Source organism: Drosophila virilis, chromosome 3, assembly GCF_030788295.1.
Source record: "Drosophila virilis strain 15010-1051.87 chromosome 3, Dvir_AGI_RSII-ME, whole genome shotgun sequence".
Lineage (NCBI taxonomy): Eukaryota > Metazoa > Arthropoda > Insecta > Diptera > Drosophilidae > Drosophila > Drosophila virilis.
Genome location: NC_091545.1, coordinates 9,937,673 through 9,965,390, shown reverse-complemented (window position 1 = coordinate 9,965,390; position 27,718 = coordinate 9,937,673). Strand labels below are relative to the sequence as shown.

At 41.4% G+C, this 27,718-nt stretch overlaps 1 protein-coding gene across 6 annotated transcripts in view; it reads left to right on the top strand.

Moving 5' to 3' along the window:
* Positions 1 to 27,718, top strand: part of shep (alan shepard) — a 189,771-nt gene that overhangs the window by 14,138 nt on the left and 147,915 nt on the right. For 3 of the 6 annotated variants that reach the window (XM_070208221.1, XM_032435325.2, XM_070208208.1), the window contains exon 2: positions 20,260 to 20,516. In XM_070208221.1, coding sequence (XP_070064322.1) covers positions 20,260 to 20,516 — 257 coding nt within the window. Of the gene's footprint in view, positions 1 to 18,203; positions 18,591 to 20,259; positions 20,517 to 24,990; positions 25,820 to 27,718 lie in introns of those variants that run through there. The other 3 variants (XM_070208218.1, XM_070208217.1, XM_070208216.1) reach the window with 3 other exon arrangements.

Genomic DNA, 27,718 nt, shown 5'->3' with positions numbered 1-27,718 from the left:
TTTGATAAGCAGCCGTAACTGAGATTGACACTCAAGTTGGAGAAAAAAAGATAGAAACGAGAGAGACGGGAGACGGGCATAGGGCTAAAGACTAGGCTAGAATGTTACACAATATTGCATTTAAGATACGTCTTTGTGATTTCTGAGCGCTGGCGATAGTTTATTTTTATATTTATTTCCCTTTTTTTGTAGCTATTGGCAAAACATTTTCAATTTTGAGCGCGCTGTTTTCGACTTTTGTGCGTTAAATTATCTGTAACGAAATTCAATTGCACAATATTTGTGTTTATTTAACAGAATAAAAAAACAACAAGCTTTTTATGGTTACAACAACAGCAAATGAGATATTTCCTTAAGAAATATATTTCCAATTTAAGGCACGGCATGAAGTTTAAGAAATACATACATTTTGATTTATTTATAAATACCTTTTTGAATCTCTTAATTTATTATAAGAGTTTTTTTAATTGTATTTTATTATATATTAGGGTTAAATTTAATTAACTCACATTTAATTAGCTGCCCATTTTATATATATTTTATTTATAGTAATTTACTCAACTTTACCTCAGCATCTCTTAACTTATCAAAGGCTCGTGCCTCCGCAAATATTTACTTAATAAATAAACGGAAAAGCTGCTCAAAGACTTTTCCGTCAGATAGTGCACTATGCGAGTAATTCATAATTATATTGAACTCAGCTGAAAACTAAAGACATCTGCAGGGCATTTCCTTGTTTGTCGTGCACTTTGGCGCCTCGCCAGGGGTTGGCGGGGCGCTGGTTAAGTTTAAAGCATGCGCCCAACTGGCAGCTATCAAATATTTGTCGAGGCAGGCCCCAAGCCTGTTTCTAATTTGAAATACGAATGGGCCAGGCTAGGTTGGGCTAGGTTGCAACCATATTTCTGGGCAACGTTTTCTATTTGCCAACTAAATATTTAACTTGTGAATTTCAAAGCAACGCCGACAACTGCTCGAATCAGGGCAGCACAAACACCTGACGGCATATCGGAGAGCTGCATACATATTAATTTAATATTTTCCAGCTGCATTTATATATTTTTCTCTTATTCGCACACACACACACACACATATCTAGGCCGGATATTTGTCATGCCACGCCCAAAGCGACTAGGAAGCAGGTTCAAAATAAAAACAGAATGGAAAAAAAACGAAAACTTTTGGCCTGGTCGCTCATGTGTTGCCACCGCAATTTGTTTACTTTGCCGGGTTTTTGTGCACGCAGCCGAGTGTCCAAAATTGAATTTTAACTTGGTTAACAGCACAACGCGCCACGCCCACCCGAAATACCAGGCGCCCCATACGCCTATCAGCAACTGAGCTGCATTGCCATCCTTTTTGTGCCCTGCCAGAGGGTATGATGATGCGGTTACGCGATTTGTAACGCTGGGTATTAGATGTCTAGTATATATGAGGTATTGATCTTGCTAACGATATCCAAATATACGCTCGGGATCTGTTTTCGAGTTGCGAGACGTGTTCAACTTGCAGGGCTTGAGTTATGTGGCAGTCAAACTAATATGCCATATAGCTAACATAGGAAAGATTGATCAAAAATAAATTTCTTGCCTGAAAAATTCTTTCATCTTGACAAATCTTTGCATTTACGAGCCTACAGATGCTCCTTATTAACATCGGACTACCGTCTCATATATATCCTGGTCTATTTGATGAATCGATCGAGTAGCACGTCTTCTTTAAATGTTTTTCCATCTTCCAGGTATCTTCTCTTTATTCCCAGTCTCATCTTACTTTCACACGATATAGCTCTCATCTCTCACAACTAAAGAGTATTAAAAATGTCGTTTGCTCTTGCTTAGCTTTTCATTTGCCCGCGCTCTGCTCTGCGCTTGGTCCGCAGTGTCGCGATGGCGTTGATAACGTTATCCATTAGCCGGCTACGGCTACGGCTATGGCCATCACGACCACGGCTAGGGCTACGGCTACGTCTACGGCTCTGCGCTGGTTGCTGTGCATGGGGCGTGGCAGTTGGGCAAATCGCTTCTGCTAGCCGCACAAAAAGTTAGTTAGTTTTGAAGCAAAGTGCTCGACGCTCGTCATGTTTGGTTTTGGTTTCAGTTTGGGTTTAGGTCTCGCATTTCTTTTTTGTTTTGATGTTTTTGGTAGTTTCGTTTTTGTTGTTGCTGAAACGATTTTTAAATGCAATCTTTTAAGTGCTTTTTGGTTGCCGCGACTTTTAATAGCACTCGGCTTGGCCTCAGTTAAATGCAGCTTAGCAAAGAATAAAACTAAATTAAAAACCAATGCGAAGCTTTACTAAAAATCAAGATTTAATTGCTACAAATATTAATGATCTGCTGCCCTCCCTCTCTTTCCCATCCGCTCGTTGGCCATTTTCATTTTTCATGTTGCAAACTTCAAATAAAGAAATGTAATAAATACAATTTTATAGCCACAATTTTTGGGTTTGTTTGTTGCAGCTGCAGTTGCAGCAACAACCAAAAGCTGCTGCCACATTCAATGAATTTTCGCCACTAATAAATTTCGCTAGCTGCCTTCGCAGTTTTCGCAATTTTCACTGTGCTGCCAGCAAGCAGCCGCATTTCGTCCTTGCCCCAACGCGACGGGGCGTTCATCCTTTTTGCGAAAATATTTATTTATATTGTTTGGCAACATGTTTCTTAAATATAATAAATTTTACTTACATTTTTGTGGCTTATTCGCTTGTAGATTTCCGTAATTGTATACAATTTATGAAAACAACATTGACTGGCATTTCAGTTTATAAGAGCATCTTTAAGCAGACTCCATCTAAATTTTCAGCTTAACTCTTACAGTTTGAATATATATCTCTTCTTTATACCCTTGTAGGGGGCATTATAATATTGCCATACAATTTGTAACGCATAGATCGACCCCATTAGTTATATATATTCTAGATCAGCATCAACAGACTTTGCCTTAAACTCACTCAACTCTCCCAAAACTGATCTGATTTTGATGTTTGCTATCATTTTGGCCATGGTTCTATCATGGATATTGTCTAGATTGGATTTTATTTAATTTGGATAGAAATCATGCTTTTCTCGCGCTACTTTGGCGCAGACTGAACTCAATTAGACAACTTTCTCGACGCAATAGTCACTCAAATTTGATTACCAGTAAATTGGGCTTGGTAGCAGGCACTTGGTAAGTCGTGGAGAAGCAATTCAGATTGTTCATTGGCCATTTTTATGGGCAATTTTAGTGGGTGAGACTCGCCGAGCAAGTCGCTTGCGATACTCACTTTGAACTGGCCTTTGTTAATGGACAAAGTTTTTTTTTGTGTTTCGGGTCTGTTGCCAAGACCCTTTTTATGATAATTAGCTGTATATTAGCTGGATGCGCAGGTTATTGTTTGAGCTGTAGAAACCCCTTTTGATTAGCTCATAAAGTTGATGAAAATGCGAAACATTAAGTAAACTCGAAGTTAGCAACATGATTTTAGTTTCCCACGCAGCGGCCGGAGAAAACAATGCACAGATACTCACACATACAAGCACACAGTTTGATGTTGGCTTTTTCTGACATTTATGAAATATTGAAAATGGCCAAAACACTGAGAAACTGGGAAATTTGCGTTGGTTTCTGAAGTGCCTGCCAATAATAATGAGCAAAGATTTCTGACGCCGACAACAATATCAAAAATTATACAGCCAAAACTGTGAGACAGCCAGAGCGAGAGAAACATAGAGAGAGAGAGAGAGAGAGAGAGAGAGAGAGAGAGAGAGAGAGAGAGAGCGAGCGAGAGAGAGAGATAGAGACGTGAGTGCGATGGCATGTTAGAGAAATGTATTTGTTTTTGGCTTGCCTGTTTTAGGCCATGCCGGATGTGTGTAGAATATGTTACAAGTGTGTGTTAGTGTGCGTATGTATGTGTGTGTGTGTGCGTGTGTGAGTGGGCTGTTGGTATTTGTAAGGGTTTGCGGACGTTTACTCCGATAGACGCCATCGTGCAGTTCATTGTTACAATTTCATTTCAAGCATATTGGGTTTCAGCCATCGTCGTCAACATCTTCGTCGTTTTCTGTGAGTTACATTCTATAAAAGAATTTAGCGCAAAGGTCACGTGCATTCCGGGGCAGGGGCCAGGGGCCGTTTTGTGTGATTTCATCAGCGCAAGACAGTTGCCTGGGGCGTGCAGAGGGGCAGAGATAAACTGAGAGGGGAGGTGGTATATCTGCTGCCGCCTGGCAACAGATCCATACAAATAACATGGATGGAGCAACTGTCGCTAGACTTTAAGTCGCACTTAAAGCTATAGTTAATCGCTTATGCTAAACTCTTTTCGTATTTTGGTTTTGGGCGCAGACTTTTAGACGCCGGCTTAGAAATGCGGTCAGCATTGTTTTCGGCGAGGGTTGGGGCTTCTGGTTTGTTAAATTCTAGCTGCCAATATTTTTATGTTTAGTCGTCACTAATCCGTCGCGTAAACAATGCCAGTAGTAGATGCAGTCGCAGTCGCAGGCGCAGCCGCTGCCGCAGTCGGCGTCGCAGTCGTGCTGAAACTGTGTGCAGTCCTTGGGGCCAGGGGGCTGCCAGGGCTGCCATTGTGCCGACTCCTTTTGTTTAACTAAAGGATTTAAAGTTTTTGTTTTGCTTTTTCATTCATTTCAGTGCCGGCACGAGGATGTTCATCATTCATTGTGCCTGTGTGTGTGTGTGTGTGTTTGCCTGTGTGTGTGTGTGTGAGCCGCCATATTAAAATCAATGTTGGGCCCTCTCGCTTTGCATTGTTCGCATATTTTTATTAATAGTCGCGCGTTGTCTGCAATTTTCCAGCCCTTCCGCCCATTCGCAACCTTCTCTTTTAAGCCGCGCCACCTGCTGCCGCATTCGCATTGCAAAGCTGGAGGAAAACTTCGTCATGGATTGGGAATCCGTTGGGTTTATGAATTGCAAATGGTTTTTGCTTTTCGCCTTTTGCGCTTAGCAATCATTTAATATGCCAACGTGCCAGAGAAAACAAGTTGGAATCCACTCAATGAGAATGCTCGACTAACAGCTACCCTGTAGCACATTTTCAGCAACTAATTTTTCTGGAGAGGCACATATTTCAGCGGACATATAAATTGAGTCTCGTATATGGCAAAAGGCACGCACCTTTCGCCTGTTACGTACCGTACCCAACAATTATCATTGCCGCTTCTAATCACTTGATATGTACAGGGCATAATGAGTTGTTTATCAAGCGGCTTCAATACTTTCATATTTATTGCTATTGATATTGAAGCTTGGCCATATTGAAAGACGGACTGACTGACTGAGCAGCAGGTCAACGTGTGCGCCTCTCTTGTTTATGCATTATGCATAATGCTCCATTTCAGTGACAGCGGGTAAGCCTTTAAGTGCCAAATTGATAGTTGCGTTTCGTAATATAAATACAAAAACTTGTATAAATAAAAAAGATTCCCTTTAATCTATTAAAAGCCGAATATTTCATTAAACATTTATATTAACAGTTGTTCCATTAAACTCGGACTGAGCCCTGAGCTTTAAATGCAATCCATCGATAGTTCTTAAATGAACTGTTGAAACATTTGTTCAACTCTCGAAATAACTAGCATTGCAATTTAAACTGGCCTTTTCACATTTCCACGAAATATTTCGTTCTCTCTCTCGCTCTTTCTCCGTCTATTTCAATTGTGAATAACTTTTGTGAACTTCCACTCAAGTTAGCTTTAATTAAAGCCTTCCCAATAAGTATTCAGCACTCATAAACAGTCCAAACTTTTCGTGAAAATTATTATGCACCAAAAAGGGCGTTTTGGCAGCTGCCCCTCCTCCATTCCTCGCCAGCCCTACAGCCGACCGTCTCGGCTAAACTTCAATTTCACACGTTAATTTGCAGCTGCCCAAGGCAAAAATGTTAATGGCAAAGGCAGCAGCAACAGCAACAACAATAATTATAACAACAACAACAAGAGCAGAAGCTTAACGCACTTTTTTGTAAAAGTAAGAGTAGAACGGGGGATGGGCAAGGGGCGCCTGACGAATTCAGTGCGTTGGCGCGTCTTTGGCTGACGCACAAAAGTATGCAATGAAAATTTTACAATTTGCGCGTGGAGAAAGTTTATGAACGCGTCTCGAGGCGACATTAAATGCGGCTAGGCAAATGGGGTGGCAGATATACGCATCGGATGGCTACAGCTGGGCCTTGATGAACCCGGCCATTCGAAGAGGCGCAGTGCGTTGACAATGACAAGCAATTAATGTTGCGGAAAATTGTTGCAAAAAATCACCAAGCAACCGGAACACTCAGTGCAAGAGATTGAGAGAAGAAGAGAGAGAAGGAGGGAAAGAGACAGAAAGAATGAGAAATTAATGTATTAGCATACATGTATATATGTCTAGATAAGGAGATAACGATATAGTGAAAGATATAGTGGTAATATTGGAATGATATAGAAAAAGTTTTCAGATAAATTGTATATTCAGAATAGAGCTAGATTTGGTTTTAGATATAGAGACACACGACAAAGAAAGGCGTGGACAAGGAGATTTGGGTATTATAGCTGAGACGCTTTGGAAGAGACACGGAGAGAGACAGAAAGTGTGACAGACTGAGGAAGACTCAGGGTATAGTACATAAGACATGGAAAATGATTACATCATTTGAATCAGAACTAGAGAAAAACAAATAATAGAACCCAAATGAAAGCACTAGATAGAGATATTGTATAAAGATATTATGAAAAATATAGGCTAGTGAGAGAGAGAGAGAGAGAGACGTAGTAAATGTAACCGTCTGCAATTCCAAATAACCAAAAAGCTTCAAAAGTTTTGAATATCGTCCCAAGGCGTAAAACAACTTTAACTGCAACTAACACACATACGCACACACACACACACACACACACACACACGTGCGCGCACAGGTGTGTTTGTACACGTGTTTTGCCGCAATTTATTATGCCACTGCGTCAAAATTCTTGTGCTCTTTGGCAAAACGCATCAACAACAACAACAACAACAACAACAATCAAACAAAAAACCAGTAAAGAAGTTTTCAGGTAAAACTTGTAAAAATATTTTTGCCGGGATTTAAAAGCAAGGCGCGCGGGTCCTGTCAGTGCCAAAAAAAAAAGGGGGAAAAAATAAAAAAGGATAAACCAGAAATAAAACGCAAGTGGGTAAAAATATTTTAAGTAAAGTAAGTAAGTAGCTAAAACGACAACAACAACAACAACAACAACAGCGGCAAGGACAACAACGACGAGTGGAAAATGTCACTTTAGCAGGCATAAGTAAGTTGATGTGGGCCCCCAAAAGCCTTGTGGAACTGACAAGGGTGCGCCTGTGTGTGGACAGGCGGGGGCGGTATGTGCGTATGTGTGTGTATGTGTGTGTGCGGGAGGGTGTGTGCTGTCACCATTGCCGTCGTCTGCAGTGATGAGAAATGAGAAATAGTTGCAGCTGCTGTGACATACGCGTTGCAAGCATTAAAGGATTACCCGCTAGCATGAGCACGAGCAGTGCGGGGCGTGGCAGCAAGAGAGGCCACATACATATACACATACATATATATATATATATATATAGATATATACATGTGTGTGTATGTGTGACACTGTTGTTGCTGCTGCATTGGCAACTTCTTTGAAAGTTAAGTTTTTAATCATTTTTCAGTCAACACAAAAAACACAATTTTCGTTTCTCTGCTTCTACTTTCGCCTTGGCATCCTTTACACACACACACACACACACACGCTCACACATAGTGTCTCTGTGTGTATGTGTGTGTCTTGGCATAATACTTTTGAAGATTAATCATGCGCAGCGCATCAAATAAGTTGAATAACGTGTGGGAAAATGGCAAACGTTGGCGTGGTTTCGACTTTGAGAGCGGATGTAAATTGTTTTCTTGTTTATTAGTTTTCGGTTACTGAACTCATGAGCCATTGCATAATAACCATAACTCCCAACAAGTCAATCAATAAAACTTTATTTATACAAAGTTTTGCATGCATTTGCAAGGCGACTTTTGCGAAACTAATTCAATACAAGTGTGGGTTTGGGTTTTTTGGGGCTCTTTTGCTGTTTGAAGACTTTAAGAACAGTCTCTTTACAGCTTTTGAGTAAATGCATTTTAAAATGTTTGCCCTGACTCTGATAAAGTGACAAAAGGCGGAGTTATTTCAATAACTATTTGTTCGAAACTCTTTTCAATTATTTCCGGCAATTGCCTAGAAAAATATTTGTCCATTCTAGCAAACAGTTAAAAGCAACATTCCAACTAGCTTTTAAATATTTTCCAAAAAGCACATTTTTTACCAAAATTTCGTTTGCATATGAATTCAGTTGAATTGTCTCAAAGTAAACATTTCGAAATGTATTTATTTTGTCTGCACACACACACACACACACACACACACACACACACACACACATTTATGTTTTGGGTGTGTGTTAGAATCAAATATCTGCAATTGCTGGCCATTAACTTGATAGTGGGCGTGTCATTTAGCCCACTTTTGCAAATGTTTGCGAGAAAATTTAATCGCGCTGAGCGCGAATTTCAATTTCCCCATGTTGGCCATAAATAGAACTGCGAATGTTTGTCTGTGGATGCCAAAAGGCTCGCACAATGCGCATTAATATCCGCCTACGTATAGCCATTCACAATCACAACCCCCCCCCCCCCCCCCCCCCACACACACTACCACCCCGGCGATTCCCTCACCCGCTGCCCATAAATTGCCACTTGACGTTCACAATAAATAAAATTCCATGCGTTGACCTATTTAAAATGTTATCCGAAAACATTTGGCACTGGCCACGCCCATGGCAATGTCGTGCCGCCCTGGCAGCAGCTAATTACAAAAGGCCTTGTGGGCGGCGGCTCATTTGAAAGTAACGGCATGTGTTGACCTTTTCCAAATGACCCCGAAATAGATTATGCAGCAGCAGCAGCAGCAGCAGCAGCAGCAACAGCAACGGGAACAACAACTGCAGCAGTCGCGGCAGCGGCTGCGGCAAATCCGCTGCCAGCTCAAAATGTGCAACATGGCGCCTACGATGCGATGAGCATAAATTGCAGTTCCAATTTCCGGTTTCTGTTTCAAATGTCGCCCACGTATCCAACATACCCGGCAGCCCACATATACCACTTCAGTCCCCCGCCCCTCCCTCCAAACCATTCCCCCTTCCCGCCTTATTGCTGTCGCTTCTTTGGCTCGATTTCGGCGACGTCGCTTCAAATCAGCTGCCACAGCCGCGCAACGTTGCACAAAATTGTGCAATTCATTTAATATATAAATTTTTGGCTGCCATTGAGAAAGAGCAGCGGCATGGTGTGGGGGGATGCTGGTTCCGCGAGCGTAGGGGGGGGGGGGGGTTATGCTGTGTAACGAATGTGCAACGTTCTCTTAAGTAGGAAAAGTTTCAATTTGTTTGGCCTCGTGCACAAAATGTTGTCGCTCTTCTTGTATCGCTTGTTATACCCTATACAATTGATAAAATGGGGCATGCTAATATTAAGGAAATTTGTATCCAATGGCAAGGGGAAGCTGTGTGCTTGTGCTTAAATTATATAAACGGTTTCCAAATTTTCCATGAATAGCTTTAAATATAAATTTGAATAGTTCTTTTTCAGTCTATCAGTCTGCATTTATGTATGTTACGGGCTGAGGGTTGGTCTCCAATCAGTCAGTCAGTCAATCGACCAATCAGTCATTCGGTTAGTTGGTCAATCAATCAGCTAGTCTTTCAAGCTGCATATAAATAAATAGCAATCATTCATCAGTCAGTCAATTCATCACTTTGTCAGCTAGTAAGTCAATCAATGAAGTTGGTCTGTCTGCACATAAATACAAATAAAGCAGTCTTATGCATCTATTAGATTAAGCGTTGGTCTCCGATCAATCAGTCAGTCAGCCAACCAGTCGATCAGATAGTCAATCAATCAACCAGTCTGTCAGTCTGCATATAAATATATATCTTATTTGCGGACTGAGCATATTTAATCAGTCAATCAATCAACCAATCAGTCATTCAATCAATCACTATATATATATATATATATATATATTTATTTATTTATTGCGAGCTGCGCGTTTCTCTCTAGCATATCTTGTAGTCGAGTTTTCCATAGGATTCGCTCTGTTCTTGTCGTTGTTGTTATTGCAATTGTAGTTCATATATATTTAACCGCCTAAATACTGTTTGCCAGTTGCAGTTGTTATCGGCAGCAACCAAATGGCGGAAAATGCAGCCAACAACTGTGAAATGAAACTCAACTAAACGACGTCAACAACGCTGCCGACGCTGACGCTGACGTCGACGTCGACGTCGTCGTCGTACATGCAACGACTATTTTGCTGTTTGTTGTTGTTGCTGTTGCCATTTGTTGTCGTCATTGTTGTTGTTGTTGTTGTTGTTGTTGTTGTTGTTGCTGCTGCTGTTTCGGTTGTTGTTGCAATTGTTATCGAACAAAATTTCAGTTTTGCTGAATTACGAGCAACGTTTTGTTGTCCTTGTTGCAGTTGTTACACTTGTTTTTATTTTTTTGCTTTTGTTGGCCATGTTGCATCATTTATTTTATTGTTGCTGTTGTTGTTGTTGTTGTTGCCGCCTGGTTCACTATTTAATATTTCATCATTAATTGTTTTCGCCTTTGCTGCGCTTCTGTTGCTAATTGCGACTGTTTTGTGTTCTGCTAACGTGTTGATAAGTGCCTGAGAAAAGCACAAAAATTATTGCCGCATACTTTTTGGGAAAATACAGGTAAGAGCACAGCGTGGACAGGTAAAGGTAAATGGCTAATAATTTATAGTTGGCGTAATTATTATCTATTTGTGCGCAAATATGTTTAAAGTTAGAGTTGACTCTGAATTGAACCTATGTGTAATTAGGTTGTGCTGAGATATGGGCACACTGGAAGACGGCTGAACTTAGATACGGGCACACTGAATATACAATTATATTATCGTATAAACAAAATCTGAGCAAGATAATTTAATGTTAACTTCACTTGATCAACAGATGAGCTTTAATACAAGTGATCCATATTCATACCCGTATCCATATCCGCCCATCCTCATCCCCTTCTGTTGTATTGCCATCCCCTTGGTCAGTTTGACTTGATTTTGAGTTACACGAAATAATTAAAAGCCAGCTGGCGCTTTGGCAGCTTAATATAAATGGCTTTTTAAGTTTCAAAAATCTTTTTTAATCATGTAATTATAAAACTAACCTTCCAGTAAATTGCGAATTGTGCTCTTCAATTAGCGACGCTCAATTAGTTTAACAAGTTCTGCCACATTTTTGTAGAGCGCAATATTTAATTTCAGCAACTAAAAGGGACGTCGATGATGTCCTGTCACAGGACACATGCGCAGAAATTGCGTTAAGCACTGACAAAGCCGACAACTAAATGGTTTGGGAATAAACAGCAACGCAGGTCTTATTATAGTTGTTGTTGCTCTTGTTGTTGTTGCCGAGGCTTTGAATTACACGAATATGCTGTCAAAAATGCTTAACACCCAAAGTGGTAGCTGCTGTGTCCTGCGGGATAGCGGCTTGCAAGATGACAGCTCTCTAAATAAACCCAAAGACAAAGATGCTCCCAAACATGGCATGACAGAGGCCAACTAAACACTTGAACTTGGTTAGTTTCATTCGGGACTGGCTTTAAACTGTCATTATTTATAATGCCGATATAGGGCTGGCACATTGATAGCCAGCGCAGAACCTACAGGTCCTGGCCAGTAAGATGCCCAGCCGCCCGCCATCTCTCTCCCACTCTCTCTCTCTCTCGCTCTGTTTCGCATGGTCTTTTCGGCCACATTATTATGTGAAGCGTTTTCTGGCATGGAACATTTGCTGCGCAGCCAAGCGAGCGTCTTTTGAGGGGGGGTGTGTGGGCCATGGCGGGACGTACGCCAAGGTGAATGGGCAATGTCCTGTGGTGCGTGATAAACGCAGTTGGCTTTAAATATGCTCCACCAGCCAACCACCCCACGCCCAATTCCCAGAGCTAAGTGGCTGTCGTATCCTTTGCAGATTCCAGTTATTTTTTGGTTTTCGTTTTTGATAAATTTAATAAATCAAGTGATCAACCGGGGGGGACGCGCTATTGCGGGGCAGAATGCAATCGTTTGTGTATAATAGATGGCATTTTATTTATGTGCCACGACTGAATCGCCAGCCTAATGAATGCTTATTAATAATGCGATTAAGCCACAGCAGCCCGGAAGCAGGCTAATAGAAATCTCTCGCCCGGCCCATATAAGTATGCTACGATTAATGCCACAGCTCAATGGACGGCGCGGCGCTGAAATCAAAGCGTCTACAAGTATAATTCAATTTCAGGATCTACTTGTAAGCAGCCAAAAAAAAAAATGAATGGAGCAACATAAAAGGACAACTGTAGACACTTGAGTACTTGTTGTTCTCTGACAAAGAAAAGACAAAATAAAAAAAGGGTTTTATTTTCCACTGCTTATCTGAGCGAACACAGCGCCCGGCTGCGAGGCCAGCCTGGCAAAAGGACAACGCAGGCCTTTGTTCGCACAGCTGTTGGCGCGGTTTAAAGCTCGTTAGCGCAGGTCCTGTTGTGGCCCAGAACTTGGGCACTCAGTATTGCGGTCGAGCACTGGAGCAACAGCATTTTGGGTCTCCTCTGTTGCGGCAATTTCAAAGTCGTTTCTCTGCGCCGCTCGAACTCGAAAAGATAATAGAAATACGACCGCAAATATTGCCCCGCAAGTGCGGGCGGCAGAGCGGCTGGAGCGGGGCATATTGGCTGCCTCAGCGAATGATTGCGGCCTGCGGCGGCTGCGGCGACTGCGGCGGGGCTGCTGTGGCCAAGGATTAATACCAGAGCTGATTAGATTGTCAAATGCGACAGCTTGGCCGTTCAGTTTTCGGGCCCTTAACTTACAACTGCATATTGTTGCGTGCGGCAAGCAGCAGTAAAGCGTGTGAGAGCGCGGGGAAGGGTGTACGGGGTGGTGAAGAGGAAAACGGCTTCAACTGCAGCACAACGCAATGCCCGAATGCAGAGTGCATTTTCGCAGGCTGCTGCTTAAATACTCTTTAATCATGCCTAAACCTAAGCAGGCAAGTAAATAAATATTAAAGTATTAGCTATTATTATTGCTTGCACTTGCTTTTTACAAAATACTAAAGCACGTATACGCACTGCTATCCCAGCTGATGAAATAGATTTAATAACTTGCATGCCCTTCAGCAGAATAGATTTCTAAGCGGCTTAGCTTCTGATTTAGTCGAGAATCAAGCTGATTAATTAAAACGGTCAAACAATTGTGAAACAACTGGAATCAGGCGTTAGATACAAATGGTGGATGGATGCTTGAATATGATTTTGAAAATTTAATATTTAAGTATAATCAAATGATTATAAACTAAATGCTTTAAATTAGATACTCTCAAAATCGCAACTAATTAGTTGTGAGGTTTATTAAGAATTCAATTTAAAAATAACTCATACGCCCTGTAACCAATATAAAATACATGTGAAGTAGAAGTGAAGAAGTCGATTCGCAACGAAAGCGTAGATTCTATTTATTATTTATGCTTTAACAATAACAATATTTCACCAGGCAACATATGAATATTTCAGCTTAACAATGTTAACTCGAGTGAAAGCCTTTTTTGATAAGTTTACCCAAAAAACTTGTCTATTCAACTGGGCAATCCTTTTGTTTGTAGCTGCTCCTTTAATATGCTTACTTATTATCCTTTTGGACATTTTGCGCTGTCCTGTGCTGTGACTGATCGATGTACATTCAAATTCATGTTGAAATTTAATGAACTCTGCCGTCAAATTGAATAAAATTATGCAAAGCCCGTCAACTTGTTGGCCTTCAGCAACACGCCCCGGCGCAAGCCCCTCCCTGTCCAGGCACTCAATTATTCGAAAATTGTAGCCTTTACATTACTGATAAGTTTGGATATTATATCATGTCTTGGGCGGCTTTGTTGTTGCTGCTGCTGCTGCTGCTCGTTGTGCCTAGGCCAATCACTCACTCAGGACTTTGATTTTTGGGCAAAACTTCGTCCAGGCAGAAACAGCAGCAGAAATTCTTGGCCCATTCGGCCCTATGGCTAAAAGAAAAGCAACAACAGACAGCAACTTGTTTATTTTGGCCCGTGCATTTTTGTTGTGCCAACATTTGTGCAGAGTTTTGCGCCCAAACCACCCCCCACCCCTTTGCCACAACCCGTCAGCCATCAATCAAAGCCCAGCTAAAAAGTTGCCCAAAAAAAAAGCGCAACAGTTTTTGCCATTTCTCTCCCTCGCTCTCTCTGTTTTTTTTTGTCCTTTTTAATTTAATATTGCACGGATTTGGGGCAATCAGCTGGAAATCTGTTGGGCACTGACCACGCCCCCAGCGACCTTTCAAATTGGCAATGTATACGTACATAAATATCATAATCGTCAACTTGAGGCTTAAATAAAAGCCAAATTATGATCAGTCGCTGGGGCGTTGGCCAAAAAATTGTACTCCTAATGGATTATAATGTGCGGCCAGGGCGGTTGGCAGTGGTTGGAGCTCGGAGAAACCACAGCAGCTGGCATGCATATGTGGCCTAAGAGTTTGCCACTTGCCAGTTAATTCCCTTTACTTGGTCGTAAACTTTACGCATTCACTGTAATCAAATTTTATGAAAATGCTCTGTGGATGTTTCTTCCGTCGCCTCCTCATTCTTCTTCTTCTGGGCCATTAATGTATTTTCTGTGGTTCCTGCTTGTCCTCGTTGTTGTTGAAGTTGTTGTTGTTGTTGTTGTCGTTGTTGTTGTTGTTGTTGTATGTGGGTTGAGTTATCGCTGTTCGGATTTCTGTGGCGCTGTGAATGAAAATTTTGCGGCATAGATAATTAAATAATAAATTGTTGTAATGTCTACATTTCGCACTCATTCCCCCCCCCTCTGTCCCATCTTTCTGCGTGTCTGCATCGCCTGAAAAGGCCATAAATGATTTATATGCACATTGAATGCGCCGACAATAGATTTAATTTAACGATGTCTTGGCGACGACGCCATTTTGGCTTTCGTCCCGCTGCCAGCGGCAGCTTCCAAGTCCCGTTGCTGCTTATCCTTTCGCCTTGCGCCCACATCGACTGCTGCTTCTACCTCTTGTTCTTCTTCCTCGGGTGCTTGCACTTGCCGCTGTTGAGGTAATTACGCGTGAATGCGCGACGGGGGAAATGTTGCGGAAGCCATTGGCATATGAAACATCAACATCAATAAGCCCCTTACCCCACCACCCGCCACATATGATATCTAAGTCATTTTCTATGTGAGCAAATTAATTTTACACCAACACTCAACGGTTATTTGAGTAATGCATGGGAATTAGTTGGGATAATTATGCTCGTGAAGTCAGTTGCATTTCTCAAATGTGCACGCATAATTATGGCACATACGAGGATCAAGTTTATAGGGCTTCATGGTATCTAAAACAGGTAAAAATGTATTTATAGTTAGACTGTAAATGAATTCATTTGTTAATTTTTTTGGATATCCCAGGGCTCGCATACCAAACATCGTAGCTGTAACTCTTGTAGCTTCTAAGATTGAGATTAAACAGATATTTTCAATTGTCTACAAAACTGGATTTTATTTAGATTAAAGAGGTATTCTTCTGGCTCATATTTTCCCAATTTCTAAGATCAATAGGCTCAAGCGTACTTAGATATATTCAAATATAATTTCTTCAGATTAAAGAGATCTTCCTCTGTCTATAACGACATTGTGATTATATTTTCTCAACTCTAAGGATCAATATGTTAAGCTAGCTTGTCTACAATAATAAATCTTCTTTAGATTAAAGAGATTTTCTTTAGTCTGTAACAACTTTGTGATCAGAGTTTCTCAATTTTTGACCATGGTTACTTTCACAATTTTGTTGCACAGCAACTCTTAATTACCGTAAACTCAACTACCAAATCCAACTGCATTTGCACTTTAACTGTTTTATGCGCCATTTTGCACATTAAAACAGATGGTCAGGTAAGTGATGCAGCTCTCCCGCTCACTCGCGCACGCCAGCAGCTGAACCTGCACTATTTTATTAACTCATACACTCTCGCCGTCTCGCTCTCACTCACACGGGACAAGCCAAGGCCATAAATTATAGTTGGATCACGCGCCATCACGCGCCGCGTTGTCCGGTTGGACACTGCATTCCGGCCGTGCATTCCGTTGTTTAGAAAACTATTTTTGTAACTAGTTGGCATTCCAGGCAGTTGCCAGAGCATCTTCAGCTGCCTCAGCTTGGCCCAAGGAAGATGATGGAAAGGCGACGCTGCAAAACAGCTGACATTTCACTTTTCTGATGCGATTACGCAGTGTCCGCTAGCTCTGTGTGTGTGTGTGTGTGTGTGTGTGTGAGGGGGGGTTAGCTTCCTGCTACAACACTGTAAATTGCTTACGGTCACGTAGCAGGCTGCCTCCTGTCTCTCAGCGCGACAAGAATGTGCTGCCAGCATGCCAAGGGGGGGCGGGGAGCAACACACAAAGACGAAGGCAAAAGAGGAATAAAAAAATGGTGCCAAACTTAATGAAAATGCCAACGCGTCGCCATTTTGGCCAAAGAGGCGTAGTTGCCAGCAGACCCCCCGCCCCCCCTGTCCATCAACCCCTCTCTCATTGTGCACGTGGCCCTTAGCATTTCCATAATATGTTATTTTTCATGCGTTTTAGCGAAAGTGTTTCCATTGTGTGCTAGAGAGGCTGTGTCTGTAAGTGTGTGTGTGCGTGTGTGCGTGTGTGTGTGTGTGCGTGTGTGTGTGCTAGTATTGGCATTTTTGATTTCTTGCTCCATTTTGTTCTATTCCTCTGCCCCATCGCACTTTGGTTGTGCGCCATTTTTCTTGTATTTTGCTGCCGTTTGGCATTTGCATATCAAGATAGTGTCATTAAATTTGCATATTTTGTATAAATTTAAATTCTTTCTATGGCTCTTCTCGCTGTGTTTCTCCCTCTCTCTCTGTTTGCTCATTTTGCTCATTCTTCAAATTTCGCACGACTTTGTTGCCGCTGCCGCCATTGTTGTTGTAATTTATTGTTGTAGGCATATGCAAAGAGCATTGTTTACACACTGTGTGCGTGTGTGTGTGTGTGTGTGTGTGTGTGTGCGTGCTTGCGAGTGGGTGTCACTTTTTTTTTGTGCTTCTTGTCGTCATGCATCATTTGTTTAGTCCTTTAGTCCTTTGTTATGTGTCGTGCGGGACTGTAAAAGGGGGGCGGAGTGTCCCCTATGCGAAACCGGGATAATGCTCATGTGTGGGAGTCGCACTTTTATGTCGCGCACTTGTTGAGAATATTAATTTTATTTAAATATTTCAAAATGTCACCGAGCTGCTGGCTCAACAGTTTCGAAGAAATGTGACGTGCGTGTTTGTCCTCGTTTTATTGGAATGTATTTACGTAATGGGCAAACAGATGGCAAATGCAAACAATGAAAGACGAATGAGAAAAAAAGACAGCTCAAATACAGCTACAGATGATTGACAGTGATATGCACGTATGTAGAAACTAAGAGCTGTTATATTCAAAAAGTATTTGATTATAACTCTTAGTAGAAATAACTAAAATTAATTAAATTAGTTAGTTAATTAATTGAAATTTGCATGTTCGTATTTAAATATGCCGCCAAGTTTTTAGCGTCAGTCAAAAGCTTACTGCTACGCAACCTAATTGTATACAGCTGAAGTATTTAGCATAAGCAGCCATGCACAGTTACATATATGTATGCATATATGTACATACATACATATATATGCATCCGTGTTCGTACATACAAACAGGTGCACTTAATCAGCGCAGCGCAGCAAGTTTCTATTTCTATTTGTTGAATTATTTAAATTTCTATTTGCGCCGATTGCCTTTTCAAAACAACAACAACAACAACTGCAAGTGCACAACGGCAAAGCAAAACTGCTGCTTTTGCCGGGTGCCGGCCCCACAGCTGTGGTGCGAACCACAAAGAAAGAAAGAGAGAGAGAGAGAGAGAGAGAGAGAGAGGGAGAGCGCGCGTGCGAGAACGCGAACAGCTTGCAAGCAGAAGAGCACGAGCATGCAAACACAATTTTGTGTTTGCTTGCGCTCAGAGCGCTCAGTGCTTGCGCTCTCTTTTGCTGCGGCTGTTTGCTTTTGCCAATTTCTCATCCACCACCTTTTCGCATACATTTCGTTTCGCTGTCGCCGCTGTCGGTTTGTGTGTGTTGCGCTTTTTTTTCGCTCGCTCGCTGCGCAAGGTATTTAGTCGTTGTAAATTTTGCATAAATAAAAATTCATTACGCACCCGCACCGAAAAACAAAACACCAAATTGCACCACCACCAACAGCAACAATAACAACAAACAACATTCAACAAGCAGCAATAGCTTAGAAGAGGCGCGTGTCTAGTGCAAAGTGCGGTCGAGTAGACGTTATTTCTCAGTTTTTGTTACTCTGTGTGTGTGCGTGCGTGTGCGTGTGTGTGGGTAGTGCGCGCGCGAGTGTGTACCTGTGTGCGTGTGCGAGCAAAATCGCAATCTCGTAATCGTAATCAACTTATAACGTGCAACAAGAGCAGCCGCACAGCTGACATTCAATAGTAAGCATACCCCAACTCAACTCAGCCCCGCCCACGCGCCCACCAACGCTGTCGACGTCGCTGTCGTAACAGCATTATTTCGCAGCGGCCGCAATAACAAAATTTACAGCTTTCAGCTAATTGAAAGCGAATTCGAATTTGTTGCTATCGTTGTTGTTATCGCATGTCATTGCACTCGATAGCAATAGTTAGTAAAGGTTTCTTTTTGTTTTATTTGTTTTTCTTTTCTGTTTGTGAATTGGAAATTGCATAAAATACAAAATAATCAGCGCAAAGCAACAACGAAAACAGACATTAAAACAATCGGAAAGCAACAACAAATCACAGGGACGCTCTCTGACTTTGGGCGCAGCAGACACTATACAACTGCTTGACAGTCATGCAAGATTGCTTGATGAACGTATGCGTGTGTGTGTGTGTGTGTGGAAATGTTTGTTAAGTTTTTTGTTTTTTTGTAATTTTTGACGTACAATTTGCCAAAACAAATTGTTTGGCTATTTTTAACACAGAAATCTTATCAAATGCGCCATAAAGCAAAGTCAGGCGTGTGTGTTTCACTTGTTGTGCGTGCTTCTGTTTCTCTTTATTTTTGCTTTGCCGGCGTCCGCTCTCATTCTCTTGCTGCCTCTCGTGCGCTCTCGTGTTCAGTTCAGCTACAGCTGTCAGAAAAGCGCTCTCACGCTCTCTCTCTCGAAATCACTCTGTCTCGTTCTCACTCGCTGCGTTGCTGTCATTGTCCTTTTGGCGCACTGCAGTTCGTATTTTAATAAGCAACAGTAATAATAACAAAAACATAACTAAAGCAACAACGAAATTGTCGCGCGCAACAAAGTGTAAGCAACAAATTAATTAAGTTGCCATACGGAACAAATACACAGCGCATAGTTTTTATTTTGCATTGTCAATGAAAATAATTATTGTTGGTTTTTTTTTTTTTTGGCATTACGCTTTGCCGGTCATCGTCTGGGCCATTTGTTTACAAGTGTGTGCGTGTGTGTGTGTGTGTTGTGTGTGTGTGGCGGTTGTCTGGCCCCATAAAAATACAACTTGGCTGTGTGCTATTTTTAATTCGCAACTTTGGTCACTCAGGCGTGTGTGTGTGTGTGTGTGTGTGGCATACGTATAACAACAACAAACGATATGCATTATAAAATTCTACATATGTTGCATGCAAACCAAGAATTGCAACATAGTTGCCGCCTGCAATTAATTCCAAATTAGACAGAGACCAAATGATCTGGTCAGAAGTTCTCGCTCTGGCGACTGCGCACAGGCAGAGGCCCGTGCAGAAAGTGCAATAAAATATAACAGCTAGAAGCGAATGCAGTGTTGCCGATGCGCAAGCAGAAATACTGCACAAAAAGCATGCTGTTAATGTGTTAAGCGAAAAGCGTATTAAAAAGTGCGCGTAACTAACTAACCAAATAAATGTGTATGCAAGCATATTGTGTATGCAAGCATGCATGCCTTTTGTTTGGAGAGCACATGTTGGTGTCAGTGTTGCCGCAATGCAGCCGCATTTAGTACTAAAGAGCTCTTACCAAAGTGTCATAATTATCAGCGCGTTTGCTTTCAACTGTTATACGCAGCCATTGGCTTTGCGGTTTTCACTTTCTCTAATCACTTGTTTTGCTTATCAGCCACGTTTAATATGTCATTTGCTTTGCAGTTGATTCGTCGCGCGTGATTTCAAAAGAAGAAGAAGAAAGAACAATAGCATTTGCAATGCATCCACGCTACAGTCCAGCGCCGCCGCCGCATCAGCAGCAGCAGCAGCAACAGCAACAGCCAATGGGCGGGCCCCATCAGCAGCAGTCGGCAGGGGGTGGACCCGGACATGGCGGTGGTGCATCTGGCCACATGAGGGCGCCACCAAATTCACAGCAATTACCGCCGCAGATGCCGCGATCACAGAATTATGCAAATGTAAGTGATACGAATTACGTTTATATATAGAATAAGTGTGCTCTGGTGTGTTATCGATAAACTTATCGATAGGTTTGCTTTTACTTTTGTCATCAATCAATTTATGGGTTGGTTCCTTTTATTTTCGTTATCGTAGCTTCCCTTTTACAAATATTTGCTTTTCTTATTGCCACAAAAGCCCCTTTTCTGGCTACATTTAGACCTGTTCCACAGATTTCCTTTTATATTAATTATAGAATAATTAAGTTCTAATTCTTTTCATTCTATCGATTCCCCTATAAAATCGAATCAGGCTTGTGCCTTTATACTAGCCAGTTTCTCGGCTTTGAATTAAACTGTTCGCTTAGTCATAAATGGGTCGTAATGTAAAATGGGGTTAACTATTGATAGTTGGGTACAAAACATATTAAATGGGCGCCTGTACGCAATCAGCGCCACAATGAATCAATCAATCAATCAATCGATCAATCAAATGCATCAGTGCATCAATCAAGCAATCAAGCTGGCAACCGCGCAGTCACTCATTCATTCAGTCGCATTCACTCATTCATTCAAATCGCTACGGCACCCATCTTTTGCCTTTAACAGATTTCAGACTTCTGATAGGGGGCGCAGCACTTGCGGCTCTCGGTCGCAAGGGGGCGCCACATTGCAATCGACATGTGTCATACGCAGCGTTGGCCCAGTTGACTGGAAAATTGCTGCTGCCGCTTGCTACGGCCATGATACGATTTTCTATGCTCCGCTGCCACACACACACACACACCCACACACACCCATACACATCAACCAGACACACACCCACACACCTACACACATACACAAACAGGCGAAGAATATCAATTTCCGACACTTGCAGGCCACAGTCTGCCTAATCTTAGCCAACTGCCGCTTTACCTGCAATCATTACTCAAATAAATCCAAAGGTCTCTTCTTTTCCACCATTATTTATATTTTTTGCTGTTTGCCTAATTTCTGCGCAGATCTCATTGCATAATGCTGGCATATTTTATGCATTTGCGTCGCCCTGCAAATGGCCCAAAACGCACAAAGCCAGTTTTACATTTGTAAGTTGTACCCCCACCCTCCCTGAAGCCCACAGTTAGTACTAGGTCTTTACCTGCGTATATCTGTATAATAAACTATTCAGTAATGTTGCCGCACAATGCGGTGCCCAACTCTGACTGCGTTTTTAGGCAATGCCCTGTCCCCGCCCACTCCCTTTGCCACTCTGCGACTGGCCACGTTGTCAGCTCAGCTCTGCTGCTTGGTTCGCTTTGTGGCGACGTCTATTTGGCATCCTCTAATGGCCGCACGGCGTTGCTTTTGCTTTTCATGAGCGTTCCATTTAAATAGCTTTCAGCATACTACCAACAACAACAACAACAACAAAAAGCAACATCAACAATGCCGACCACATCAAAAAAAAAAAATAAAAATAAAAAATAAACGTAAAACTGCAAAAAAAAACACATAAATAAAATACAGAATTGTAAACATTCGCGCTTAGTCAGCCCTGAAGTTTTTGACTGGCCTGAGCATTGAGTATATGTATGTTTATATATCTGTATATATATATCTATATATGTCTATATTCATATATGAATTTGTACGATTGAGCTCTGAATTGAGTTCTTAAAGCTTCACAACTAGCAGTATCCAAAGCTGCGCTACTTTTTCAGATATGTTGAATAAGGTAGATATTTTTATATATTTTAAAATGTCAAATTTAAAGAAATGGCCGAGTAAGGTTTGCCCTAATCCATGATCTATTACTCCAGAAGCTGCTTGTAAATTTTGATGCCTCTAACCATTAAAACCAAAGATACTGACTTAAAACAACAGAATTTCAATATCGCCTTTTATCCATTATTTGGCAATGTGGGAAGTTTTCGATGATCGGACACAAACTCGTAATCGGACATTAGGAGAACCTACATATCCCTTTACCCACTTTCATGTAAAATATAATCTTCAGCTAATGAATGATGTTTGGGACTGTACATAAAGTTCTTTAATCAAAAATAGTTCAGATTCTACGTCGCGTACCTTTGATATGTCCATAGGCTGCCTAAGAAAACACTCTAATGAATTTTGTTCTTCCTACTCTTCCCACCTTGTTGCATGCCACTTTCGCCTGCCTCATTTTCGTGGCGCAACTCTTGTTTGAGTTTTCAACCAAAATTGTTGCTGTTGAAACTTGATTGTATACTCGCTGTGTTTGACTTACAACTTGTTCAAGAAAATATACTAAATTTATATTTGATTGGGCAGCTAGGTAGCCAGTCGGTTGTTTGGGAGAGGGGTTAGGGGAGAGGGGGTTCTCGGACTACGTGGAACGTCGTAATTTCTGATTAAATTCAATGTTGACAATTACCAAACGCAAAGTTGTTAAGGTAATTGTAGCTCGCGTAGGCTGAGATGCATTTCAATTGGTTACGCCTCACGGGGCTGGACCGAATGTACGTAAAGGAAACCAAAAACGTGTTGGCCGAACTCCTCGAGAAAACCAGCCGCATTCGCACTCCGCAAGGAGTCGCTGCGAATGCCGTGTATGTGTGTGTGTGTGTGCGTGTGTGTGTGAGTGTGTGTGTGTGCAGCGCTGAATGAGGGGCTAGCTGGACGCGTTTGTCCTGCAACACGCCCGTTGCGTGCAACGCATGCGCCAGCTTGTGGATTCTGCAAAGTCCTTTAGAGACGCTTTGCCGGCTGGCACGAATGTGTCATCGGGTTTAGCCGAATGGTGGCGCCGACTGGCTGCCAAATGCTGGCCTCAAGTTGAACATGCAACCTTACTCAATGAGAAATTCAGAATCCATTCGACGATTGTCAAGTTAAGTTAAACGCCTTTTCCTCATTTTCGCAAACGGAAAGCGACCAGCCAGCACGACCAGCAGCAGCCAAGCCAAGCAAAGCCAAGCAAAGCCGAGCCGAAGCTGAAGCCAAGCCAAAGCCAAAGCCTAGCCAAGCCAAGCCACGCCAAGCCAAGCCAATCCAAGCCACGCCAAGTCAGTCAAGTCAGGCCAATCCAAGCAGACCCAACTGATCCAGCAGTTCGCCCTGTCACAGTATCACGTGAAGTTCCGACAAGTAGTCGCCATTTTGTGTTTGCGCCGAGCCCAACAATTAAATAAACAAATAGTTAAAAAGGGAAAATTAATTTAATTTCAATTAAATCAAATAATTTTTGTGCGTATACGTAATATTCAACTATATATAGAAATATATATATATATATATATATTCAACGCGTTGTTACTACTGTGAGTACATTCTGTCCAAAGGAAAGCGAGATTTTTGAGTAAAGTGAATGCACTCGTGAGTGTTTACCGTTGTCTGGGAAATCAACAACAACAGCAACATCAACAACAAACCAACAGTATTATTTACTCGAGTCGGTTCGGTGCTACAACTAATTAGCGTAAAACAAACAACTGCTCAAAGCTAGCAACAATAAATTGGCTAAAGGTCTAAAGTCCCTATATAGAAAGAGAAGCTAAATCGTATTTCAAATACAACAAAAAGTGCGGTAAGCATTAAATTCAAGCAAAGATTGAATTGATTAAAAAATAAACAAAAATTCGAACGAGTTTTAAACTCTCAAAAAAGTTAAGAACAAAATATTTAAGAAAAGCAAATTTAACTCCGTTGAGTAAAGCTAAAAACAAAAAAACGTTTAAAACAAAATTAAATTAAAAGCGAAATAAACACCAAAAACTGCAGTATTATTTAAATAAAAATATTTAAGTGAAGGCAAACAGAAAAAATTGAATAAAAAATTAATTGCATAAATTAATCAAAATTAAATCAAGACTAAAGTGTTTAAAAATTTTGCGTGTAGAAAAAGACAATAAAAAAAAAATTATTAAAAAACTTCTAAACTTGCATACAAATTGTCAGTAAAAAAATAAAAAAAAAAAGAAACTAGAAAATTAAAAACAAAATAAATAAAAACTAGCAAATATTTAAAACAAAATATTTAATTAGCGCAAAGTAAAAGCTTAGCTTAAAATATAAATACTAAAAATTTCGCATCTTTAAGTCTCAGTGTGCTTTAGTCAATGTAATTGTTATAAACATTTTCAACTTGCATAAAAAACTCTTAAGTGTTCAGTGTTAGAAAAGATAAAAATTAAAATAAAAAGAAAAAATTAATCAGTTAATGTTTTTAAAACATAAAGTAAAAAGTAAAACGTGTTAAATAAATAGGGCAAATTCGAGTTCTGGTCGTTGTAATTATAAAGAAAAAAGCGTAAGAAAATAAACTTAATACGAAAGGCAAAAGGCATAGGAAAAACAGGCGCCAAATAAAACTAACTGACAGTCGTCGGCAAATCTAGAGAGAGAAAGAGATAGAGAGATAGATAGAGAGACGCAGAGTGAAGGAAAGCTAGAAAAGTGAGAAGCAGCGCTGTGCAAAGAGGCGTTAAATTAATTCACAATCAACGTGCAAATCAATAGCCATTAAAATTGCGTCAATCAAGAGAAAAACCTCACCGCTGCCCACAACAACATTGAAGCTAACTAATTTCAATCAGCCAGAGCAGCTACTAGAACAGCAGCAGCAGCAACAACAACAGCAGCAGCAGCAGCAGCAGCAGAGCGAGGCAACAGCTGCAAGTCAACAGTTGGCAACAGTTGTGCAAACAGAGCGGCAGCAAGAAGCCACAGCAGCAGCAGCAACAGCAGCAACAGCAACAACAACAGCAGCAGCAGCAGCAGCGGCGGCAAACGTAGCAGCAACAACAGCAGCAACAGCGACAACAGCAACAACAGCGACAACAACAACAGAAAGTTTGTTAACAAATTCTCAGGCTAACGCCTCGGTCAGCGTAGACAAGAGCAACAGCAGCAGCAGCTCCATCTCCATCTCCTCAAGCACCACCAACACCTCCGTCTCTGCGTCCTCCTCTTTGAATCTAACAGCGCCGCCGCCGCCACCACCACCACCCACAAGCGAAGCCACAGTTGAAACAACAACAGCAACAGCAACAACAACAGCAGCAACAGGAACAGCAGCAACAAGCGTTGCCAAGCAAAAGCAAACAGCAACAAGAACATCAACGGCAACTTTGAGAGGCGCCACAGTTAACGCCGCCACGACGTCGTCCTATACATCGACACTGTACACGTGCTCGAGCGCCTCCTCCTCGCTGATTGCCCAGCCGCCGCCAACAAAGATATTTAAAACGGATCATCTGTGCGTGAACGCCGCCACCGCTGCCGCCTACGGTCTGCCAACTGTCGCTGCCGCCGCTGCTGTTGGCCATCCCTGTGTCTACTGTGTGATACCCGTGCCAGTGGTAAGTGCCGTCCCCTTTCCCCCTCAATCGGCGTCCAATTTTTCGCATTTCCCATTCATTTGCATAAGCTTTTACAGCTACGAGTTGCTTTGCTTGCTTGCTTTCTATTTCTTTTGATTTTTCACAGTCATTAAATAATAAAATAATTACGCGTATCCTGCCTGGCGCATTGCCTTTGGCTGCTTCTTGTTATTGTTATTTTGGTTGGCTAAATGCAAAATCCCTAAATATATTCCCGCATCCGAGACGCTAGCTCATTATCATTTATTTTCCATTGTTAAGGTGTTGGCTTTTATTTCGGAGTTTTGATTCTTGATTGCGTCGCTTGGGGTGGAAAATAAGTGGAATTATAAAAAGTATTTCAAGCCAATTTATGAATATACGCTTTTTAGTGATTGGGATTGGGCTTGGAAGTGAAGAAAACAAAGTGTGAGAAATTGAGCAGGTTGTACAGGTAGATTATGAAAATAATCGATATAGTTATCGATAACTGCTCTTTGTGGAAATCTGTTTAGTGTTGGGAAATCTATTTGTATTGAATAAATAAAATTGTTTTAATTTATGCAACTGATTTTCTTATGATTTCATGTGTGTTGCATGCTTCAAGTGCTGCATGCCACCATACTTGGTCACATATCTAGACTCTCTGACTCCGTAAACTAATCACGTACTTCTCCGACCACCCCCTCTCGCTCATTAAGAGTCAAGCACAAGAAACAATTTGCATTCATTTGCCGGCTAGCCAAACAAATTACACAGCACGCGACCACAGTAAAGAAATGTCAGGCCAGGCACAATCTAAAATCCTGGCAACCCAAAACCAACCCCCAGCTCTGCCCCACCTCCCCTCCCGACAACCCTCAGCTGGCATTAGCAGCGTCAGCTGTTTGCCCACTTAAAGATTGTCCAGATAATCGCCGCAACAAATGTGCCTAATGTCAATGACAATAAAGACAAATTATACAAATATTGGGCACACCGGGCAGACGTTGATAATGACATGCTTCCCGCTCCTCCAACTCGAAAATATATATATATATATATCATTACAACAATAACAACAACAACAAGAGCTATCGGAATTGATTGGAACAGTTGCCGCAAACTGTGCTCCGTCTCAGCTGCAGCAAATTTGAGTAATTACATGGAAATTTCGGCTACGATGGCAAAAATAAAATTATTATAATGATTATTGGGCACTGTGGTGCAGAGTTTAGCGAAACTCGCAGCGAATTTTCCTCAAGAAGAAGCAGCAGCGAAAATAATACAAATCTACAAATTGTTCATTCATTTTCATTGTTTGGCGGAGGTTTTATTTTGTTTTGGCCTCTCAACACAGCAGCTATTTTTACTGCTTACTTTGGTAACAAGTGAAAAATGTTAATTTTTGTTTTATTCTTTTCGTTTTCCCATTTCTCTCCGTGTATGTGTGCTTAATTTTGCCATTTCAGGCTCAACGAGATTTATGTAGGAATGCGCTCGCCTCTTGTCTCTGCGAGCTTGTGTGTGTTTTCGTTTTCCGCTTTCGCCTTATGCTCATTTTGTTGATTTCTAATTAATTTTAGTCGAAGCGAAAATGAATTGGCAAAATGCCCCCAATACAAATAAGCTGGCCAAGCACAAGATCCAAGCACAACAATACAACAAACCAAACAACTAACCAAACCCAAACCCAAAGCCAAACCCAACCCCAGCCCCAACAAACAAAAACCAGCTCATTCATTTCTCTTCGTTGTGCTTTTCGTATTTTCGCCTCTTTTGTGTTTTTTTCACATATTTTCCAACTGCAATTTTCTGTACGCTGCCTGGCAAATTTATGCCGATTGTTAGCCGTACTTTTAGGATAATTAAAAACTTAAGAAATTGGGCCGAAATAAATAAATATCTGGGCACATATAT